Source organism: Clarias gariepinus, chromosome 13 (assembly GCF_024256425.1).
Source record: "Clarias gariepinus isolate MV-2021 ecotype Netherlands chromosome 13, CGAR_prim_01v2, whole genome shotgun sequence".
NCBI classification, from domain to species: Eukaryota; Metazoa; Chordata; class Actinopteri; order Siluriformes; family Clariidae; genus Clarias; species Clarias gariepinus.
Window position 1 is genome coordinate 23,242,932 of NC_071112.1, and position 21,007 is coordinate 23,263,938.

Below are 21,007 nucleotides of genomic sequence, written 5' to 3' on the forward strand. Positions count from 1 at the left end.
GAAACTTTACTGGATGTCACTTTGAGATGTACCACCTACCTAAACATTGTTACATAGTAAGTATGGCATTAACCCCTTTCAACAAGATATTTTACTCTGCAAGAGTTTTCATGTTTCTTCATTTGCCTTCAAATTCTCCAGATCTCAATCTAATCAGATTCTCTAATGTTTAGGTGCCAGCAGTTGAAGTTTAGTCCATATGAACTACAGTAAAAGTGATTTTGGTGGCACTGGAAGGTAATATGCATATGTTGAGGATTGCTAGTCCTGCACAGAGCACAAATCTCTAAGCTTCAATGAATAGAATGTGGTCTCATGAACTTGCAAATAACACTTATGACATACTTGGCATAAATGGCATAAAAGCACTTAAATTTTTTTTGAGCAATACGTTTTTCGTTAGAACAGGCAGAAACGGTATTACATCCACACACCTCTAATCCATTCTTTAATTCCTTTTGTCACAATAAAAATAACAACTAACAAAGACTTCATTTGGATTATATTATTTACAGATGCAGACAAAATAATCAATTCAACTCCTTCACCTCAAATTGGCTCTTGTTCCAACTCTAGGAATGCAGAAAAAAAAGACAGGCCTATTGCTCATTGACTTTTCTGAGGTACAGAAGTGACTACAAACTTATTAGCAGAAAGTATTAGACAGATCAGTTGCTTAAATTCATCATGATGTTCGTTCATCAATCATTTACCCCTCAGCAGGAGCATTAGTTGTTCAAAAAGTGCACAAGATCCACTGCATGGAAGATCAGCAAAATGCACACAGTTCCATAAAATGTCTGGATAGAAATGAAGAATTCAGACTGATGAAACGTTTCTTGTTTCGGCGAATCGTTCCTCGTGCTCTTGTTGAGTGTGCGATTATGGTCCCTGAGGGGATTTCTTGAGTGTCGGTTATTATGTGTGCTCGTTTGCACACCAGTCCACGTCATTGTGTAAGCCGTCGTGTACACGTTTCCGCCTTCCACTGTTTATCACTTGGTAACCTTCATTTCATTAGACAATTAACATTACATGTTTATACCAGTCCAACTAGATGTGCAGTAGACAAAGCAAACAAAATTCTTGCATAAACATAAATAAATGTTCTCAAAAAAGCAAGAGAGGAAAAAAAAGCATTAAAATTTACATCACAGCATTATGCCTAACTCACCAACTGCATTTGGAACCGGACTCTCCTTAAATCATATTAGAACAGCAGTGTGGGAACAGGGTTCAGATATGTGAGGAATAAACAATAAACGGCACTCACAGTCTTCTGGCCTGCACGTAGGTGGAGTGTTAGTCACATCAAGTGAAAATCTATGTGCCATAATGTTAGGTGCAGCTTTTTTTTTTTTTTGGAAATGAACACGTACCCTGGAGTGCCAACCTCTTTACCATGCTGGACGTAATGATGGTTTAACTCAGCACCATTAGACTTTTGACAACAAAATACAATGATGTATAGAATATAAAAGGTCTATTTCCTCTAGTTCATGCTGGCATCGCTGGGTGACCCGTACAGCCGCAAAGACGATCCCAACAGATGTCTGATCACACACAGGCAGTTTCTATTAGATTATTTCAGGACCACAAACCATGAAAACACTGAAAAGTTTTCAATACACCCTTTTCATATCCAAACAGCTTTTTTTAGCACTCCTTGTGTGGACTAAAATATAAAAAAATTAAATAAATAAATAACATGGATTTTCTTTTCCGCATGATCATTAAGAAGGCTCAATCATACAAATCCTAATTAATGTGACGTCATGTGATACCATCACAAAGCACTGCTTTTCTACCACAGTGATTTTGTGTATTGTTTTTTTTTACCAGCAGTTTGACAATAGTTTTCGGCCACTGGAAGTAGAAACAGGAACCTTTATGGTGGACACTTCACCATATTTAAACAGAAAATGGAAAGTTGTTGTTTAACAAAGAAAATTATACAGTCATTGATGAGATGAGATTTCTATCAGAAGGCGCTGAAGAAAGATTTGTAAGAGGAGTCTCAAGTGTCAGGGCTTTAACCAGAAATAATATATATATATTTTTTTGTACTAGCTTATTAGTTTTATTAGAGGGAGAAAAAAGAGGCTGGTGTCATTATTTAGCAGTTCTAGCTGGAACTACCAGGAACTAATCTGTTTCATGGATGGTTCAAAACAGTTAATCCAACTACAGTTAAACCTTGGATTGCAAGCATAATTGGTTCTGGAAGCTTGTTTGATTACTTGTATAATCAAAGCACTCGTATATCAAGGCAAATTTCCTCATAAGAAATAATGGAAACTCAGATGATTTGTTCCACAAGCCAGAAATATTCATATAAAAATAATTAATACAAAAAATAAAGTAAAAAATTTAAAAGTTAACCTGCACTTTACCTTAAGAATTTAAGAATTATGGCTAAAGTAAGACAAAAGAGGAGGGAGGGGGCTACTGTGTAGAACGACTTTCGTGCACACACTTTCGTGCTTTGTTGGGAAACTTCTTTATCAAGCAACCTTTTTAATGACAGTCGTGTGCACACACACACCAACAGAATCACTGACAGAGAGACAGTGGAAACTGGACCTTTAACACAGAAACTTTCTTAGGACACTTGCTTTTGCTTTATGCATGCACACATACGTGGTCTCAATGTTATAGTAAACAGTAAACGTGCACACGGATGTTTACTTTACAAGGACTGAGACTGAGTATGGTCCTTGGAGGTATGCTCCTATGGAGACGATTACCCACAATCCCGCAGCACAGACGAAAGAAGAACCATTGGCTCAGGTGTGATCACTTGACGCTCGGCAGACACAGCACATACATACTCTACTCATATGTCAAGACCTTTTATTAATGTTTTTATAACATAAAAGAATTTGGCTCATCTTGCAAAAACGCTTGCAGACTGAGTTATTCACAATCCAAAGTTTCACTGTATATCTGGATCAAAAGTGTAGTTAGTTATTAAATAAAAAAAAAAAGATTGGTCAAATCCTTGGCAAATCGTTGTAATGCAAGTGAAACAACACTATACAGTAGGATGGTACTGTTATGACAAAAATAATCCATATTGCCTTTTATTCTCTACTTTATTGTGATTTTGATTGCGATGCCTAGAAAAATAATCCAAACTAACAGATAACGGATCATATTTAATAATCTTTAAAAGCAACCTATAGATGAGGACCCGTCACTTCTTTTTATTAGTGGTTAATCAATGATGGGGACGGTTTGTTTTTCAGACTTACACCCAAGCAGGGTGTCATTAGCTTAACCTTAGCTTCATCCAAATGCATGATAAAGCCTGACTATACAGTGTACAGCACCTGCATGGAAGGAGCAGTCCTACGTTTGAAAGAAAATGCCTGAGCAGGTACTGAGGCTCTAATACAAGAGAGGGTAAAAGAGCCTGTAAAGAATGTGTCCATTCAGAAAAGTGAAATCAGTAGAATTAAAATATTTCTGTAAATAGATATTGAAACCGCAGTTTTAAAAGATCCATGTTTGCAGGATTCTATAGTGGTGTGTTTTAAATATGGCTGTCAGGATCATCTTCCCCTGAGAGACTGGGTAAAACACAGCGTAATCCTATTCACTATTCATGTCACTTCAGAATAGAAATTTTGTGCACCAGGGACGTGAAAAGAAAGTTACACAATTTCACAATATTCTCTCTCTGCTATTATGTCATGTTCACACATTTGGGGCGGGGGGGAAAAGTATATATAAATGCAATGACACGAAGGTATATCGAGAACACTATCTAGAGCAAGGTCACATTCAAAACTCTATGTGGAGAAAAAAGCTAGGACGGCTTTGTGCTTTTACGTACAACAGAAACGTCTTCGTTTTCTTCAAACGTGTGAACATGACATCTCAAAGTCCACACAGTATGCTTATGTGATGACGAAAATCACACAATGGCTGTAAAGATCCTGAATAAAACCAAGTAGTTATATTCATATTAAGTACTGTCCTTGAGGTTTTAACCAAGTGACACTGTAAAGCTAGAACGGGAATCTCTCCTAGACCTCCTGCAGTACGGAGAGTGGAGGAAGAGTCTCATACGGCTTCGATCGCAGTCTCAAATTCAGGCTGCAGACCAACACGAGGAGAGCAGCAGCAGTCCGAGAAGTAAAAAAAAAAAAAGAAACAAAGCAAAAAAAAAAATGAAAAATCAATACTTGTCTATGAGTGTGAGTCTGGTGTTTGTCTGGCTGCACAGAGGCTTCCTCGGCTTTACTGCCTCAGACATTCAGAAGACTGAAGAGGTGGATTGAGACTCTGGAACTCATTTTTATTTCCAAGAGTAGCTCATGTCTCCCCTTCCTCCTTCATTACAGCTCTTCTCTCTGCTGTGGAAAAAAAAAAAAGGACGGATGAGCAGAGATATCAATAGCATGACCCATAATTTAGATACACAGTGTAATATACTGTATGGACAACTGGGAAAAAACTGTAGTCAGGCTGTTCACATTTCAGTGTAATAGCACATGAACTTCTTGAAATGGATTATTAAACTGATTATCTTTGACTATGCTAAATACAAGAACATCCCTTAATGTATCAGAATAGATGTTACATGCAGAGATGATTTTCTCTTTTAGTGCAATGATTATTCTGGCATGATTCTGATAGACTACTGACTTCAGATAACCCCCCAAAAAAACTTAGAGTGGTGTTCGGCAGAGCTGCACGATTTGCTATTTAATTGATATTTTGTTGGTCAACTTTTAATTCAGAATCTATTTTTCTACATTCTACTATTCTATAATACTGGAGATTTCAAAACTATGAAGTAACACATATGGCATTACATAATTAAGTAGCAACAACAGTCCGATTTTATTTTAAGACATGAAGATCAGCTGTTCTTGAATAGTTCTTGCAAGAACAGTATTGTTAAGTGGATTTGAAAAACCCATCAAGCACCATGTGATGAAACTGACTCTCATGAAGACCATGCCAGAAAAGCAAGAACAAAACTTACCTTCGCTGTAGAGGAGAAGTTAATTTAGAGCATCAAAAACCACCAATTAACAGCACCTCAGATTAGAGATTATTGCATATTTTGGATTCACTGGTCATTGGTTCACAATGTAAAACAAAATAAAAACCATAAAAGACTGTGGAATTGTGGTGTATCCAAACTTTTGGGAGTTTATAATGAATAAACAAGAAAATCCTGCGTTTGCCAAAGGCTACAGGTAAAGGTCAGTCAAAATGCTGATTTCAGTAAACACAGATGGTTCTTAGACACATTTAATAACAAAATGTATTTTTTTGGCTTGTGTGATTAGGATGTGTAACATTAAAGTCTCAATTTAATTCTCAAGAGATTTGCCTATATGGGAAACATTGACAAAAAAATAAGATGGAGTTGTACTTTCTAGGTGTGAAAAAAAAAAAGTTATAGCATTTTCTTTTGTTCCAAGATGCACCCACACCATTAAGCATCTTTTTTTTTCACACTATAAAAACCATCCAGCTATCCTTACCTTTACACAGCCAAGATCTTCCACGTTTAACCAGTGATTCAAATAATCTCTTCTTCACAACAGCTCCTTAATCTCCATAGAAGCATGAGAGACGGCACATCTGCTACTCCTCTTCTTAAAGGTTGTCCAACTCCATTTTGGCGTAGTCACAGTACACAAGACTAAGTACCCAGTTGACTTATTGAGGAGATCTCGGTTGCATCCCTTGGCAATTCCAGTGACATGAAACGCTACCAGTTTTTTTTCTTTTTCCCGAAGCTCGTGTCTTCTCTTCACTGACTTGTACTCCTTAACAGGGGCAAGGTATCCTTTAAAGTTTTTTTTGTCTTAAGTCTCAGAAAATGTTTCCAGAAACAAACCTGCAAGTAATCTCTGTCCATTACAGCCTTTATAATATACTATAATTTCCCCTCAAGGGGGAAAAGTACAATAGAAAAAACGTTTGTTAAAATAATAATAATAATAATAATAATTCAAAAACAAACAAAAAAAAAAACAGTCTGTTCCTATTTGCTCTTAATATATAAATAATAATAATAATAATAATAATAATATCCACAACTCATTAAAGGAAGATAAAACTTTCATACATCATCTTCTGATACAATGACTTGTGCTTCCAATAAAAGGGAAAAGGGAAAAAAATAAAAACAAACAAATAAACAAAAACCTTTAAAAAGAAGCAGCAGAATTTTTGCAGGGGGATGCGCTGTGTTAAAAAGGAACAGCACGTCTTTTAAACTGTTCTCTATCTTCCCTTTGGAGAGGCCTTGCTGCTGTTAAACATGGGCTCTTCGAGCTCATCCTCCTCAAAGCCATGAAATGTAGAAGTGTCGCTCTCAGAGCTGGCACCAAATAGCTCCTCCGCTCCAGTGAAAGACTTCTCCTCTTTTCCTTCATCGACTCCACCTGACCAAAACATATCAGAATGTTGCTTTGTAACTGCTTGTAGAGCTTTCTTCTTTTTGTTACGACCACATCTCATTGTTTTCTATATTGTTTTTGACACACTAATTTCACTAATTATCCTAGCTGTACAGTGGTGAAGACATTTTAAAGAGCATGAACACAAGCAAACCAGCTGGAACATGTTCATTTGAAAAAGAAATAAATGAACTGAAATAAAAACTGAAATAAAGCTTAAATGATACCGGAGTTGATCCATACTGATGACTTTACATAGTTTGGCACAATCTACGGTTTAGATACAATTGCAAAGTTTAACCATAATAGTGTCGCTATATGGCTTTGTGCATGTGCACAAATTGTATTTTCGCTCGGTAGGGTTGCCAAATTATACTGACAAAATCCACCTATGCAGTGCTGAAACCCTGCTAACTTAAAAAAAAAAAAAAAAAAAAACACAGGTCAAATAATAACATCTGTACTAGAACGCATAATTTAACCCAATTATATACACTAATCAGCCATAATATTACATTATTATTACCATAATAGATTATCACAAATATGAGGGGTATTCAAGTAAAACCAGGACATTTGATTGTGCAGAATAAGAGAACATAGAAATGAGAGAAAAGTCTCATAGTACAAGTGTAATGCATTCTGCAAATGTCCTTAAAATTCAGTTTGTAGAAAACCTGTACTCGCTCATAAAAGTGTGTATGTGTAATATATACATAACTCAAAGAATTTCATCTATTCAGGATGTAAATGGTTGCAAAAATGTTGAGGACTTAGACGTTTTAGCTTTACATTTTCAGATATGCGAATTAATTCCCTGATACAAAGTTATCTATTCTCTAAATGTCACAGTCATAACACAGAAATTGTCCTGCTATTAAATTATCATTTAAAATTAAAATGACATGTAATAGATTATGACAGACTTTTTACAGCCCTGTCTGTCAAAATGATGGACAACCAGAAAGTCTAACACAACCTCTGGGTTAAAATAATCGAAACAGAGAAAAGTCAGCAGCTGTAATCATGGAAGGAATGACTAATCAAACTATTTAAGATGCTTATTTCATTTATTTAAACATCAAATTTCACTGTCTCCTATAGTGCAGTATCAACTGACTACAGTACTGACTAGTAGTTATTTGCAGCTTTAAAAGGGACGTGTTGTGCAAAATGCACTGTTTAGACCTTTATAGACATTTAGATGGGTGTGCACGAACATAAAAAAGCATGAGGACGAGCATATTCTTTTTCCATATTTGCATTGGCCAGGGCTTAAGCAAGCCATTTAGACTTTTCTCCAAATGTGACCTCATAAAGGAAAAACCCCTCCCCAAGGTTGTTGCTCAGCTCCGCTGCTCTCTGGTGAGGTGTGGCTCTGCTGTAGCTTATTTACAAAGACACAGAAAGGCCACATTTGAGGAGTGAAATTAAGGGAGTACGGGATATGAAAAAAATAAATAAATACACACACACTTTGGGAAAGCTATCCTATATTACCTTAATAAATTGTAAAATATGAGTTTTTTAAACAACTAAAAAAATTTTTATGTAAAAACCAAACCATAAAAGTCAACTAAAAGTCCATAAAGTCTGTGAAAAAAATTCTCTATTTTAACATGTAAAATTAACTTATTTTATACAGATTAAAATGTTAAGACTTGACATGTATCACATCTACATTTTATCATGCTACTTCTAACAATATAATGACCACAACATACCTAACCGGCTACATTTGGAGCACTTGCCATCCTTCAGTTTGGAGTCTGAATGCACTTGACAGACTTTGCACAAGTTGTTCAGTGTATGTGCTTCATCTGGACTCTTCTGATCTAAGAGCAGAAAACAATACACAATATATAGAGTTAGAAAAAGTATAACATACTTAAAATTAACAGGTAAGTTATAATTGTATTTTAGATGCTAATCCATCTAAAAGGATTTATTTATGTTTGGAAAGCGGAGTAAATATCTTACGCTTGCGACTGTGAGGACGGTGGTTGATGGCTGGAGACGGTGATGGCTCTTGGTCTCTGGCTTGAGGTTCCTCTTTATCAGCAATGTGACTATGGCCATAGTGGTAGCTTAAGCCAGTGCGATTCCTGTAGCGTTTCCCACAGACTGAAAAATAAGGAATGCTGATTAGCAAGGAGGCACTATCACAAAATCCTCACAGCATGCAAAACCTGTGAATGAGAAGTAAGGCAACCATTATCCTGTGCGAGGGCCAAGTCTTTGTCTAATATATGAGTTAATATGCATATATTATGGAATATATGCAAAAAATTTGCATTATTAACAAAGAATATAGAAAGGCAAACTTTTTCACTTCCTAATCCTAGTTTTGAATCCAAAGCAGACAAAAATTCATATACCTGAAGGTGCAGTTTTTGAGTTATGCTTTTGTTTGTATCTGTCTGAAACAGAGAAGACACAAAGCAAAAAGAGACACAAAAAAAAGAACAAACATGAGCAAGGGTTACTCAGAAAGGTGGCACAGTTAACCCTGACACCTTATCTGCCTTCCGGGGTATTCCGCAGGGAAGTTACATGCTGAACGAAAGGCCAATCTATGAAACCGTACTTGTTTTACTGAAATTTTCAGTGCTTGGGTAGGCTTTTCACACAATGCGTATTTTTATCTTTTTATCAGTACAAGTAACTTACTTTCACAGATATATGGCTTGTCTTGATCATCATGGTCTGCCCTCCGGCGTCCTGAGCCTCGACCCTGCAATGAGATGAGCAAATTATTTTATCTCAGGACAAGGCTAGATTGTGTTTACTGCGAATTTCCGCAGATGTCTCATGAATGGACGCCATTTTGTTTCAGAGCTGTACTTTACTGTGAACTGTGAATTTTCCTAAATTAGGATTATTCTCCAACAGGACAACTTTACACGACAGACATTTTCTAACATCATGCTCCCAAACTGATTCATTAAAACTGGTAAGGGCCAACTAATTTCACATAAAATATACCTTACCAAATTTACAAATCAAATATACCTATACATTTACGTACACACTGAAAATATTGTATACAAGTGTAAATATTGGTATCTGGTGCACTGGAGTGTTTATTTTTTGTACAAAACACGTGAGCTACTTCCGTGATTCATTTGCATCCAAGAACGTTCGTAGATCCGTGGTCCGTTCTTATCTGCAGAAATTTTTAAAAAGAATGTTCGTAAATCAGGGATTTACTGTATATTCCTCAGCTTAGCTCGATTTAGTGGCATGGCTATGCAAAACTGTAAGAACTCTGTAAGAAGAGTTTGCATGTTCTCCCTAGGCTTGGTGCACCAGTTTCCTCTCAAACACATGTGGTATAGACTGATTGGTGTTTTTAAATTAATTTTAAATTCAGCATTTTCCCACACACACACACACACACACACACACACACACACACACACACACACACACACACACACACACACACAGAGTACACTGATGGCCGCCTAAGTATTTTTGCCGACCCTTTTTAAAATTTGTGAATCTGATTGGGTGTAGAGCCGTGATTAATGTGGGACCACAAAGTACCTGTCATCCCTCCCCTCTGAGAGAGCTCGGCCAATAAGCTCTCTCTAGACCTCCGGCTGCGCCACTCGGAGGCCCTCAAATGACTATGTTTCAGTCATTTACTGAGACACAGTAAATGACATTGCGCATGCCAGCTGTCGTAAAAGTATAAAAATATTGTACTAAGGGTCACACATGCTCTGCAAAAAAAAAAAAAAAAACTAAATTTCACACAATGTCAGTGAAAGGGCTGCACTTGAGAAAAAAAACAACAACAAAAAAAAACAGGAGGATTAACCCTTAAAACCCACTCAAGCAGAACTGATCCGTGCAACAACACAGCACTGGACCGATTTAAAAATGCAACCGTTTATACTGGAGTCCTGCTGGTGTGTGTTAACAGGGAGGCTTCAGACATAACACTGTGCATTTGGGGTTTCTGATATGTCATGCAGACCCAAAGCTATCATTAGTGTTAAAACATGTAAATTGTACTTCTCCCGAAGAAGTATAAGAATACTGTCGCAAAAATGCAGAACTAAAATGTGTGCATTATTATTATTATTATTATTATTATTATTTCTATTAATAATACTATTTCTTTATAACTTAGTTATGTTTGTATAGTTGGTTAAAATTAATTAAGATTCAGTTTATCATACAGCATTGCCTAGGTTGTGCTGGGAAAAAAAGATACTAAATTAATTTCTATACATTATATATTGATATACACATGATGATATAATATTTTTAAAATTAAAAGTGAATTCCACATTTCAAGATTCAAGACATTTTTGGGTTTAAATATTTCCATACATGTCCAAAGTAATCACAATGCCCTTCATTAGTGATACCCATCACCTGATATTTTGGATGTGGAAACAGTGTGAATGAGCAATGTCGAAAGAAAAAGGAAATTTTATCCAAAAAACATCGAACAGGCCACAACGGTATTCAAGTTCTGGCTCTTATTTTCACTGATGTTATCAGGAACATTATCATAACAGATCGATAGACGAGCATCAGTGTACGGCGTGTAGCACTGTGTTGCCTTTTGACTTCATAAATAAATCAGAGAGGAGTCACTCACTCTGCCTTTTCCCCGGTGTTTCCTTTTTGGTATGTCCACTTCAAAGTCTTCATCGTCATGGTAACCATCTTCGTTGGCGTCAGCCTCTAAAACTCTCTGTAATTGAAAATGTAGGGAGGATGAGAGGCAGAGTGAAAGAGTAGGGGGGAGAGGAAGTACAGGATAGGGAGTGAGACACAGGATTTTATTGCATAAAAAAACATGTAAATAGAAATTTTATTTATTTTAAGCAGTACATTCAGAATTGTCATGTCATTTTACAAAAATCAAGATTTTATACGGAAAGGACTAGGATATAACTAGTGCTACATAACGACTCATGTAACTGTTCAGCCATATACCATGGGGTATTACACCACACACCAATTGATACATTACAATATATTTTTGTTCACTTGTTTGTTCCCCACATGCTGCTACTGCTGGTGTGATACTCAGCTGGTAGCAATTTAAGTGTCTTCTGTAATACAGATGGAGGCTGAAGTCATCGTTGTTGTTTATAAAATGGAAGGGTGGTTGAGAGATTGTCACCGTTTACATGCAAACAGTCAGGTGATTAATTCAGTGGGGAGGTGTTTGTATAAAGATTCAGCAGCAAGGAAATAAAAGGCGTCTCTCGCAGCAAAAAAAAAAAAAAAAAAACACAGAGTCTGGCTCATCCTTCTCTACAGAGGCTGTCAAATGCTGTGTCTAAAAGCAGCTGCTCACCTGAATCTCCAGCAGGTCCTCGTCTCTGGTGCTGTTCCTCTTGTCCAAGTTGTCTCCTCTAAGCAAAGCCTCCAGCGTAGTGCTTGGTGTAGGCAAGGCATCTTTAGCTGTCAGACCATTATCTATAAAAAAAAAAAAATAATAAAAAAAAAAAACAGAGACATAACCATTTAGTGCACACGCACAAAGTGCAATAGTCTCAGTAAACAACAAGTTTGTAAAATCGCTTGTCTAAAATCATCGGGTGTTCTCTATAGCAGAGTCGACAGCAGCACAGAAAACTGCTGTAATTATTTACAAGCAATATCTGTCTGTCAAGCCGCCACACACAATATTGAGCCTTTCCTTGAAAGCTAAGAAAACCCCTTTCCTTTCAAGAGCAAAGATCTTTTCTTTCAAGTAAAAAAGCAGCCTACAGTTATTTTAATTTTTATTTTACAGTTTTTCATTTACTCATAGGAACTGCAGGATTTATTTATTTACTTATTTATTTTTTACCAGATGCTGAATTGCATAACAAACACCACCTCCTGCTCATCCTCCTTCCAACCACTGGGTCAAATTTGCTAGCAGTAAGAAAACATTAGCACTACCCACCAAAATCGCTTACAAATCAATCACAAAAAATGACAATGCTTTTTAAGCATGCAGCTTTTAATTTATGCATTTAAAAAAAATGTCAAGCACCCCACCCCCTCACCTCAATCAAAGCTCGATTGGCACTCTTCTAAAGATTAAACCAGTACAAGTCATATGGGATAACGGGAGTCAAGATGCCCTATATTTTACCTATATTTAGACCGTAGAGGTGAAGGCTTGAATCCATGGAAGTGTGTAACCTCCTCTTCTTTCTCCAGCAGCGGGCAGGGTATGTATACATCTGGCCAGACGCCAAACCTGAACACATTTTTTAAAATTAAAATACTAATAATAATAATAATAATAATTATAATAAAAACAGTCAGGCAATAATTAAATAATTCCAGCCTGCTGGTTTAGAATTGCATGTCATTAACCCTTTTAGACACTAGGCTGCCTTCCAATAAACTGTGCAAGACAGATGATGTTTTCTGATGAGGCACAAGACAAACAGTTCAGGGGGAGAAAAAAGCTTGCAAAGCCTTTGGAATTGCCTGAATTCTAAGTTATTAAATAACTCATGAAATATCATCTGATTTTCATCCAAGTTTTAAAGATAGACACATGCATCCTGCATAAACTAAAGGCACACAAACAATTTTATGGTGTTAGTATTATTATTGTTATTCTACTGGACACACTGATTAACCATAATGGAAAACTGGCCGACCATTGGATTAAATAACTACTAAAAGCCTGTTTAGCAGAGAAGACCTCATCCGAAAAAGCTTTTCTTATCTGATGATCAAACATGCACAATAGTTTTATCTTTTTAAGAATTTTACACTACTGCACTGCATAAAAAATGTTTCAGTTCATCAGTATTTCGGTCATGTCCACAAGTCTGCCAGAAACAAGGAGCTGGTGGATGACAGTCTGAGGCAGAAGGGAGCTGTTCTCACTGAGTTTACTGATCAGGCAAGGAAGCTAATTCCCCCCCTTCCCCCCCAACTCGGCACGTCATCTATTGCAATCCCTACATGGGGTAAAAATGTGCAGACAATATATTTCTTGCAACAAGAAAGAAACAATCAGACCAAGTGTTTCCATGGCAATATTTACCTACTGAATGGATTATTAAAAGTTTACACTTCTTATTTCTGCCAATCTGATTGAAGTGTTTACATGTTCCTTTTTATTTCTGATTGCAATGGATTATTAGTGGAATACTCTGGCTGCAGTTTATGATCGTGAGCTATCCAGAACCCTTTACTATGCTTTACAGTTAACACAGGCTCAAATTGTGTACTGTGCAAAAGGCTAAGGTTATAAAGTAATTGGTGAGCTTTTTAGAGAATCTGCCATAATTCTTCTGGAAACTTTGACCATCTCACTTTCTTCTGTTCTTTCGCATGTTAATCCAAGCAACCTTTACACTACCAGTCAAAATTTTTAACACACCTTCTAATTCCATGATCTTTCCTGATTAATTTTGTTTTTTGAACAGTTGATATTGAGATGCGTGTCTGCTACTTCATCCTTTTGAAATCTCCAGTATCGTTCTAGAGCGTAGAAAATAAATCACTAAGCAAAAAACATTGAATTAGAATGTGTTTGACAAGTACTGTATGTAATATGTACCTTTCAATGTTTAACTATTCAGAACATTGAATTTTTCGGTTGGAAAAGAAATTATCAGAAATTTAACACTGTCTACTGACTTAATACAACAATCATAAAATAAGCATCTATTAACAAACTTTGTACTAAAAACGAGCAAAATGCTTAAAACTTTTGCATAGTACTGTATAAATATTTATGTTATTAGTTTTAGAAGACTGTTATTGTGACGGTATGAAAAAAAAATCTGACATTTCATAAAAATGCAGTAATCCTGGGTAAGTTAAAATAAGGTATTGACTTATTTTACATTTAATTGTACACAATACAGTGATTCAATTTCAATCTGCGGATTTAGAAGATTAAAATATTTTATATAAAATCTTCATGTGATATAAGATAGTTTACTAGCTCCAAGAATAGAAAAATGCCTTCACAATATTCTAAAAGCAGTTTCCTAGCCGTGCTATGCTGAAACCATTAAAACAATTTAGGTGATTGTAAACTCCTTCACAGAAACACACACAATTATAGATGAGACCGGATTCCACAGCTATCAATCACATGCAGAATATTAGCCAATTAGATAGCCTGATTTTTATAAGACCTTCCTTTATATGAGTGCTGCCATATTGTCCCATAAATATAAGTACTTGTTAGCACTTGTTAGTACTGAATACTTAAAAAAAAGTTAGAGAGACCTGGTTCTTACACGCACAACTGGGGCGAAAAATCAAGCAGATGCCTTCTATAAGAAAAAGTTTTAAACTGTCTATACGTCCTTATTTCCATGTAAAAACCTGTCTCCTGTTAATGCGTGAGCTGGGAACCCTCATTTAGAGTGCAGCTACACCTCTCCTAATGTGGTCTCTGAGCTCGTTCCACTTATATGTAGGCAGTGACTGCTGTTATATTTCATACGACAACTCGCCCCGCTTTGCATGTGCATTACAACTCCATTATCTCTTGCTGCTTTACAGCTATTTCTATGCTTACTTCGTGCGGTGTTGAGTTCTATTCATCGCATGCCAACGTTTAGCACTCTCTAAAACATGCTCTGATTTTCCGCCATGTAATATTTTCATGTCTGTGTGAAAAACATTTAAACCTTTTTGCATCACTTTTTGGAACAAAGTCTGTTCATTTGGTAAAATGTGCAGAGATACTGTATGGAACGTGTGCCAGAAACGCACCCATTCCTCTCTGTGTCTATTTTCAAATAGCTTGTGGTACTTAGTTACTAAGGGGGCAGGGACTTACCACATTTTATTAAGACACAAGACTGAACGTGCACGGGTAAGAACTGGAACAACAACAACAACTGGGCCCTAATTTCATTTCCTGGTAAAACCTCACCTGGTCCACGATGATGACGCTCCATCCAGATGTAGCAGTTGTTCTGGGCAACGCCGGTTTGAGAGTCGAGAAAGGGCAGGCGGACGCTGCGCTCAGCACACAGGCGAGCATTATAGCTGCGACAGTGCTCGATGGCTTCTCTGTAGAACTGGTCACCCAACCTGAAGGAACGCAAAACAAAACGATGCTTTAACTGTTGCTGCATTTTGAGCTCTTAAACAAAGCTAATACATCACTGTAGTCAAGCGTTGGATTCGAGTACAACCAGCAAATAAGCTGCTACCAGTCACCAAACTAAGGATTCATTATATGATCCAAAATGACATAAGCCACCTGTTATGTTAATTTATTTTAATGCAAACCAGTTTTACAGCGGCACCATTTGGCCTTTAAGCTTGTGAAATGAGACGCTTCGGTAGTTTGCAATGCAAAAACGCTGCACAAAGACAAGTACGAGCCCCAAGTGTAACATAAAAGGCACGATAAAACAATTAGGAAGATTGAAATTCAACGAGGGTAAAAAAAAAAAAAATTAATTATAAAGACAGTCATGTTTAACATTTAATTTGACTCTGCGTATTAAACTAAGGACTTCAACAGTAGACGTCATTAATGAAATTGAATAGAAACTTCTTTAATAAAAGAGGATACTAGGAGGCAGTGTTTTTTGTGTTAAGTTCCACACACTTGACGAGACCATCATCCCTCAAATGCCTCATATGTTGCTGACCTTTAAAGTCTAACCACTATGATCCCTTACTACAAGTACTGTTTCGTTAATTATGCGTGGATACACTCTAGATGGGATATCAGTCAATTTCAGGGCATCACGCAAGCACAAACACACCCCTTCTCACTGAATCTAGGGCAATTTAGAGTCGACAATCCACTTTCTGGGAAGTGGGTGGAGGCCAGAGAACCTGTAAAAAACATAAATAAGGAGAGAACATGGACGACTTAAGCTTATGAGGACAACAATCAATTAAACACCACTACAGAAGCCTGGTTACTACGAGGATTTTTTTTGTTTCCCACCTTGGTGTGATGTCATTTCAGGTTAAAATAAATAATTTGATTTAAAAAAATAAACTAAGTCCAATTTCCTGCATTCTGACTACTTGGGGAAAAAAATTTTTTACACAAAGAAGCAAAAAGGAGGGATCAGTAAGTCATTTAAAGCTAAAGACAGAACGCTACAGGCATTTCAGGGATGCCAGAATGCACAATCTGAAAAGTATTTTTAACTGGAAGATGACCAGACCTCTACGACTGTACAAGTAACTTAAGTATGACACCTTTAACTTATACCCTATTGATTTCCAGTGTTTCCCACAGGTCTGAAATATACTACGGTGGTAGCCAGCAGGGTAGCCAGCCAGTACTCTGCCTCATGCCCTAAGCCTCCTGGGATAGGCTCCAGGCCTCCACGACCCTAAATACAGGATAAAGCAGTATAGACGATGAGTGAGTGAGTGAGTGAGATTTCTATTAATTTTACATTTTAGACATTCAACATACAAACCCTCTCCTCCACTGATTGATATATGGATCAGGATTGTGCAATATATAGCGACATATCCTTTTTTTAAGCACAATCTAGGCAATATGATGAACTGAATGTACATACTGAAAACTTATGTTCTGAATACATAATTTCAACAAACTATACAAACATAGCTAGGGAAAAAAATATATAAAAGGCATAATAGGCAAAGAAATAGCACAGATTTATAAGACCATAAGTGGTCATTTTTGGTTATTTCTGTGATTACTACTACTACTTTAATTATTATTATTATTATTATTATTATTATTAATAATAATAACAACAACTAGACAGGTATATTTTCTGAAGAAAATGTTTGCATGAATTCGCACCTCTTTCATTGGTCTACGACAAACGGTATGTATATATATATATATATATATATATATATATATATATATATATATATATATATATATAGTAGTAGCATTTTTCTCCAACTTTGAGGTACACTCATCGTTTTCAATTAATTCTGCCTTCTGCATTTTGATTGATTACAAGAATTCAGTCTCATTTATGATTGTTTAGATGCTTTACTACATATGAAATGCTAAACTGTACATATAAAATTGCAAAGCCAATCACTTCCCCATCCTCAGCCAGAGACCCAGTGGATGAAAGTGAAGATATAAGACAGAGTTTACTGATCAGGAATGGAAGGGAATTTTCCTTCTAAAAATTGGTCATGTCCTTAATGAGCAGTAAGAAAGTATTTATTCAAACAAGAAAGAAATGACCTTTTAGGCTTTGGAAAGCCGTACTGTTTTGAGTTTGAATACCAAAGCTGATACAACCATACATAACCAGGAGTCCAGGAGGGCAGGCCCTGCTCTCTGTGTGGGAAGGAGTGACAGGACAACGCTCTCCAGCCATACAGGTCTGTGAGCTCACGGTTGAATAAGAGGGCAATTAAGGTCTTCTTCATGCACGATAAACTGTAAGATTGCATAAGCAACAACAGTTTGGGGGTGGGGGGGTATGGGTTTACAATTTATAGCTGCAGTAACAGTTTAGTCATTGCCAGTTCACACCTAGCTGTCCCTGGGCCATTTCAAAACACAAAAACAGTACCCACAAGCCAGTAGTCATACCTTTGTCATTCTGAAATTAAATTCTTGTGGTCTGTCATACATGCTGTAGCAGAAAGTCTATATATGAACATATTATCATTAAAAATTAACATTAAAATTCTAAAATATTAATTAGAGAATCAAGCTCCAGTCGTAAAACAGGAGAAGACGTTATATTGAACATATAGACAAAGTCATAATTCTATATAAAATTCAAACGACCCTTTCAATACAACCATTTTTTTGTGTGTGTAAACTAGAGATTTACCAATCAATCAGCCCGTGACTAAAATCAGCATGTTTTCAGCTTCTTTTTAGTGTTAACCATCACAACCCCTAAAGGAATTTATTGGGACGCTAAATACTGTGCATCCTGTTTTTATTAATAAATAAATAACAATTAATAATTGTTAATGCACTCAAACATGGGTGGGAAAAAGTTGAAAGCCTAAATCACAGCTTATCTCTTACCGACCATCACAAAAAACTTGTAAGACCCTTATGTAGCATCCACCAACTTAACAACCCACAAATATTATAAACCACAAATGTACTACAAATCTGCAGTTTTTAATGTAATCATCCTACCAACATCATAAATTTCCCACAAACATAATATTACATTCATGGGACGTTATTACAAATTAAAAAACTGAAGATTTTCTCCACATTCAAGGAAAACGTAACGTTTGTGGAATTACTACATTACAAGCTGCAGATTAAAATTAAAATTTTATTTGTCACATACACAGTCATACACAGTACGATATGCAGTGAAATGCTTAGACAACTGCTCGTGAGCTAAAAATAAAAGAATATGAAAAGGAATAGGAAATAAATATGAAAATTTAAATAAAGGGTAAGTTTAACTAGGGAAGAATAAAATAAAAATATACAAATAAAAGTTAAAAATTAAATAAAATAACTGTACACAAAATTAACTAACACAGATTAGATTATATCTGTGGTTTATTATACTTGTGGGCTGCTATTATGCAGGTGTTATACATCATCTGAAACATGCCAGTCTCCCATTATGTCATCTAACTATGGCCAATTTACTGCTCTGCCTGTGGTTCCACAGGGTGAAAAAAGAGTAAGCATGGTCAGAGTTACATAAGGAGTGGGCTATACATTAGGTCATCACTGCAAATCAGGAACCTAAGTATACACTACCTGGCCAAAACATTACCTTTAAAGAAAAAAAAAGGGTCAAATTATTGGCCTGAATCAAGCAAAGAAAACTTTTAAGATTTGAAATGAATGGAACAGGGTTAAAAACACTTCAACACATTATCAAAACCTGGAAGGACTGTGCTAAAATAATAATTAATGGAGATCAGATGGACCCTATTTCAAGAGGGTGATGCATACTGGGCACTGTACAAGCCCCTGAGGTTAAGATCTGGGGTTGTGCAATTCTAGGCTCAGCAACGTTATGTGGCAATAAAATGAAGTCACCTTAATGTACAGTAGAGAATGACCAGATTATCACATCAAAAGAGTTTTTCTTTCCTGATGGAACAGGCATATACTGAAGAATCATTTAAAAACCTAAACAGGCCACCATATTGTGTGCCCATGTACAGTACTGGTGCAAAGGTCAGGCACATGCAAACACCTGCTGTAGTGCAAGGCCGTCTTTAAAAAAAGTCTTTACATTGAAAAAAAAAAAAAAACATAATAACAGAACAGAAATTAATAAAAATAAAGTCAAAAATTGCTGTGACAACCCTTTGTTTAATATATAGTCTAGGGCACAAAGTTTGTGCAGTTTTAAAAGGAACTGAGCTGCTTAGTTTTACTGAACATCCTGCAGAACCAGCCACAGTCCTTCTGAGGACTTTGTTACACCTGCTCCATTTTTTTACGCATGCAAAACCCAGATGCTTTTTTTGGTCTAAAAGGTGATCCTTTACATATTATGCTGCTTTCTTTTCTGGCCTACAGACATTTTCCTCTAAGAAAATACATTTAGTTTTTTGCTGGAAATCAGACATGTTTAATAACGAAGTTATATAATAGTAAAAGTTTGTATAAAAAGAAAAAAAGGAAAAAGAAAAGGAAAAAAAAAAAAGACAGCCCAAGACGTTGGCATAGTACTGCATGTTAGAGTGAGCTTTGTCGGATTGTTAGTAGCTATCAGGGCACGGAAGTCTCTACACTCTTATGGGTTGTATTTCATACAAGACCTCACCTGGAGACTGCTTAGTAGCTAATATAAAGCAATGCTGCTTTCCAGCTTGTAAGCAATTTGTTTATGCACCTGTAAGCTTAAAACTAAACAATGTAGTTTTTCATTAGTGTATGCAAACTTTTGTAGATAAGTAACACGTTTCCGGTTTACAGTTGGTACTCGCTAATCAGTAAAATAAATCACACGTGTGTACAGAGTAGGGCTGGGCCATATAATACCATTCACGGTAATACCGGTACAATGTTAGGCAATGATAAGAAAATGAAATATCGCGATAGAATATGGGTAACGCCTTTGTTTTCAAACGCTCATACGCACATGGCGGAAAAAGCATGGCGGCGGCGGAGAATGAGAAGGGCGAAAGCGGATCGTTGAATGAAACAGATGAACCAGAATTGGTTTGTAAAAATGGTGCAACTTCAGTGGTGTAAAACTGGTTTGGTTCTCGCCCGTCAGATACCCAACAAAGCACAATTTTTTGGAGAACATGCAAGCGGGCCATCGTGGCAAAGGGAGGAAAGACCACAAATCTATTTCATCATTTAAAGCAGAAGCACTTGTTGTTCACATCTGTGAATGTTAGTGTTTCTGACAAAGAATCTTAAAAATTCGAAATGTAGAAAACCTCCATGAGCAGTAGCATAATTTACCCATGTTTTTTGTTTGCTTCTTTTGTTTTTGTGTTTGAGGAATTTTATTATTTGACTTATTTATTTGGCACACTGCAGCTTTATGTTGCAAAGCAACTCTTTTTAAGTTTTGTGGATATTATACATGGTTATGTTTAGGATATGTCAGCCCATTTCCACTGGAAATGCCTTTCGGATAAATTGTCAGCAAGGAATTTGTATTTGCACTGTTAAAATTTTATATACCTTTTAATGC

The 21,007-nt window shown here is 36.3% G+C and overlaps 1 protein-coding gene across 3 annotated transcripts in view; it reads right to left on the reverse strand.

Moving 5' to 3' along the window:
• Window positions 1–435: 435 nt before the first annotated feature.
• The window catches only part of LOC128535871 (zinc finger protein DPF3-like), a 35,125-nt gene continuing 14,553 nt past the window's right edge, over window positions 436–21,007 (reverse strand). Inside the window, exons 1-10 of one of the 3 annotated variants that reach the window (XM_053509949.1) lie at window positions 13,795–13,946; window positions 12,544–12,651; window positions 11,755–11,876; window positions 11,047–11,142; window positions 9,099–9,162; window positions 8,807–8,848; window positions 8,409–8,552; window positions 8,153–8,263; window positions 5,505–6,413; window positions 436–4,361 (exon numbers count right to left, since the gene is read on the reverse strand). In XM_053509949.1, coding sequence (XP_053365924.1) covers window positions 6,253–6,413; window positions 8,153–8,263; window positions 8,409–8,552; window positions 8,807–8,848; window positions 9,099–9,162; window positions 11,047–11,142; window positions 11,755–11,876; window positions 12,544–12,651; window positions 13,795–13,807 — 861 coding nt within the window. In that variant the 5' untranslated portion in view covers window positions 13,808–13,946 and the 3' untranslated portion in view covers window positions 436–4,361; window positions 5,505–6,252. Of the gene's footprint in view, window positions 4,362–5,504; window positions 6,414–7,207; window positions 7,816–8,152; window positions 8,264–8,408; window positions 8,553–8,806; window positions 8,849–9,098; window positions 9,163–11,046; window positions 11,143–11,754; window positions 11,877–12,543; window positions 12,652–13,794; window positions 13,947–15,309; window positions 15,471–21,007 lie in introns of those variants that run through there. The other 2 variants (XM_053509947.1, XM_053509948.1) reach the window with 2 other exon arrangements.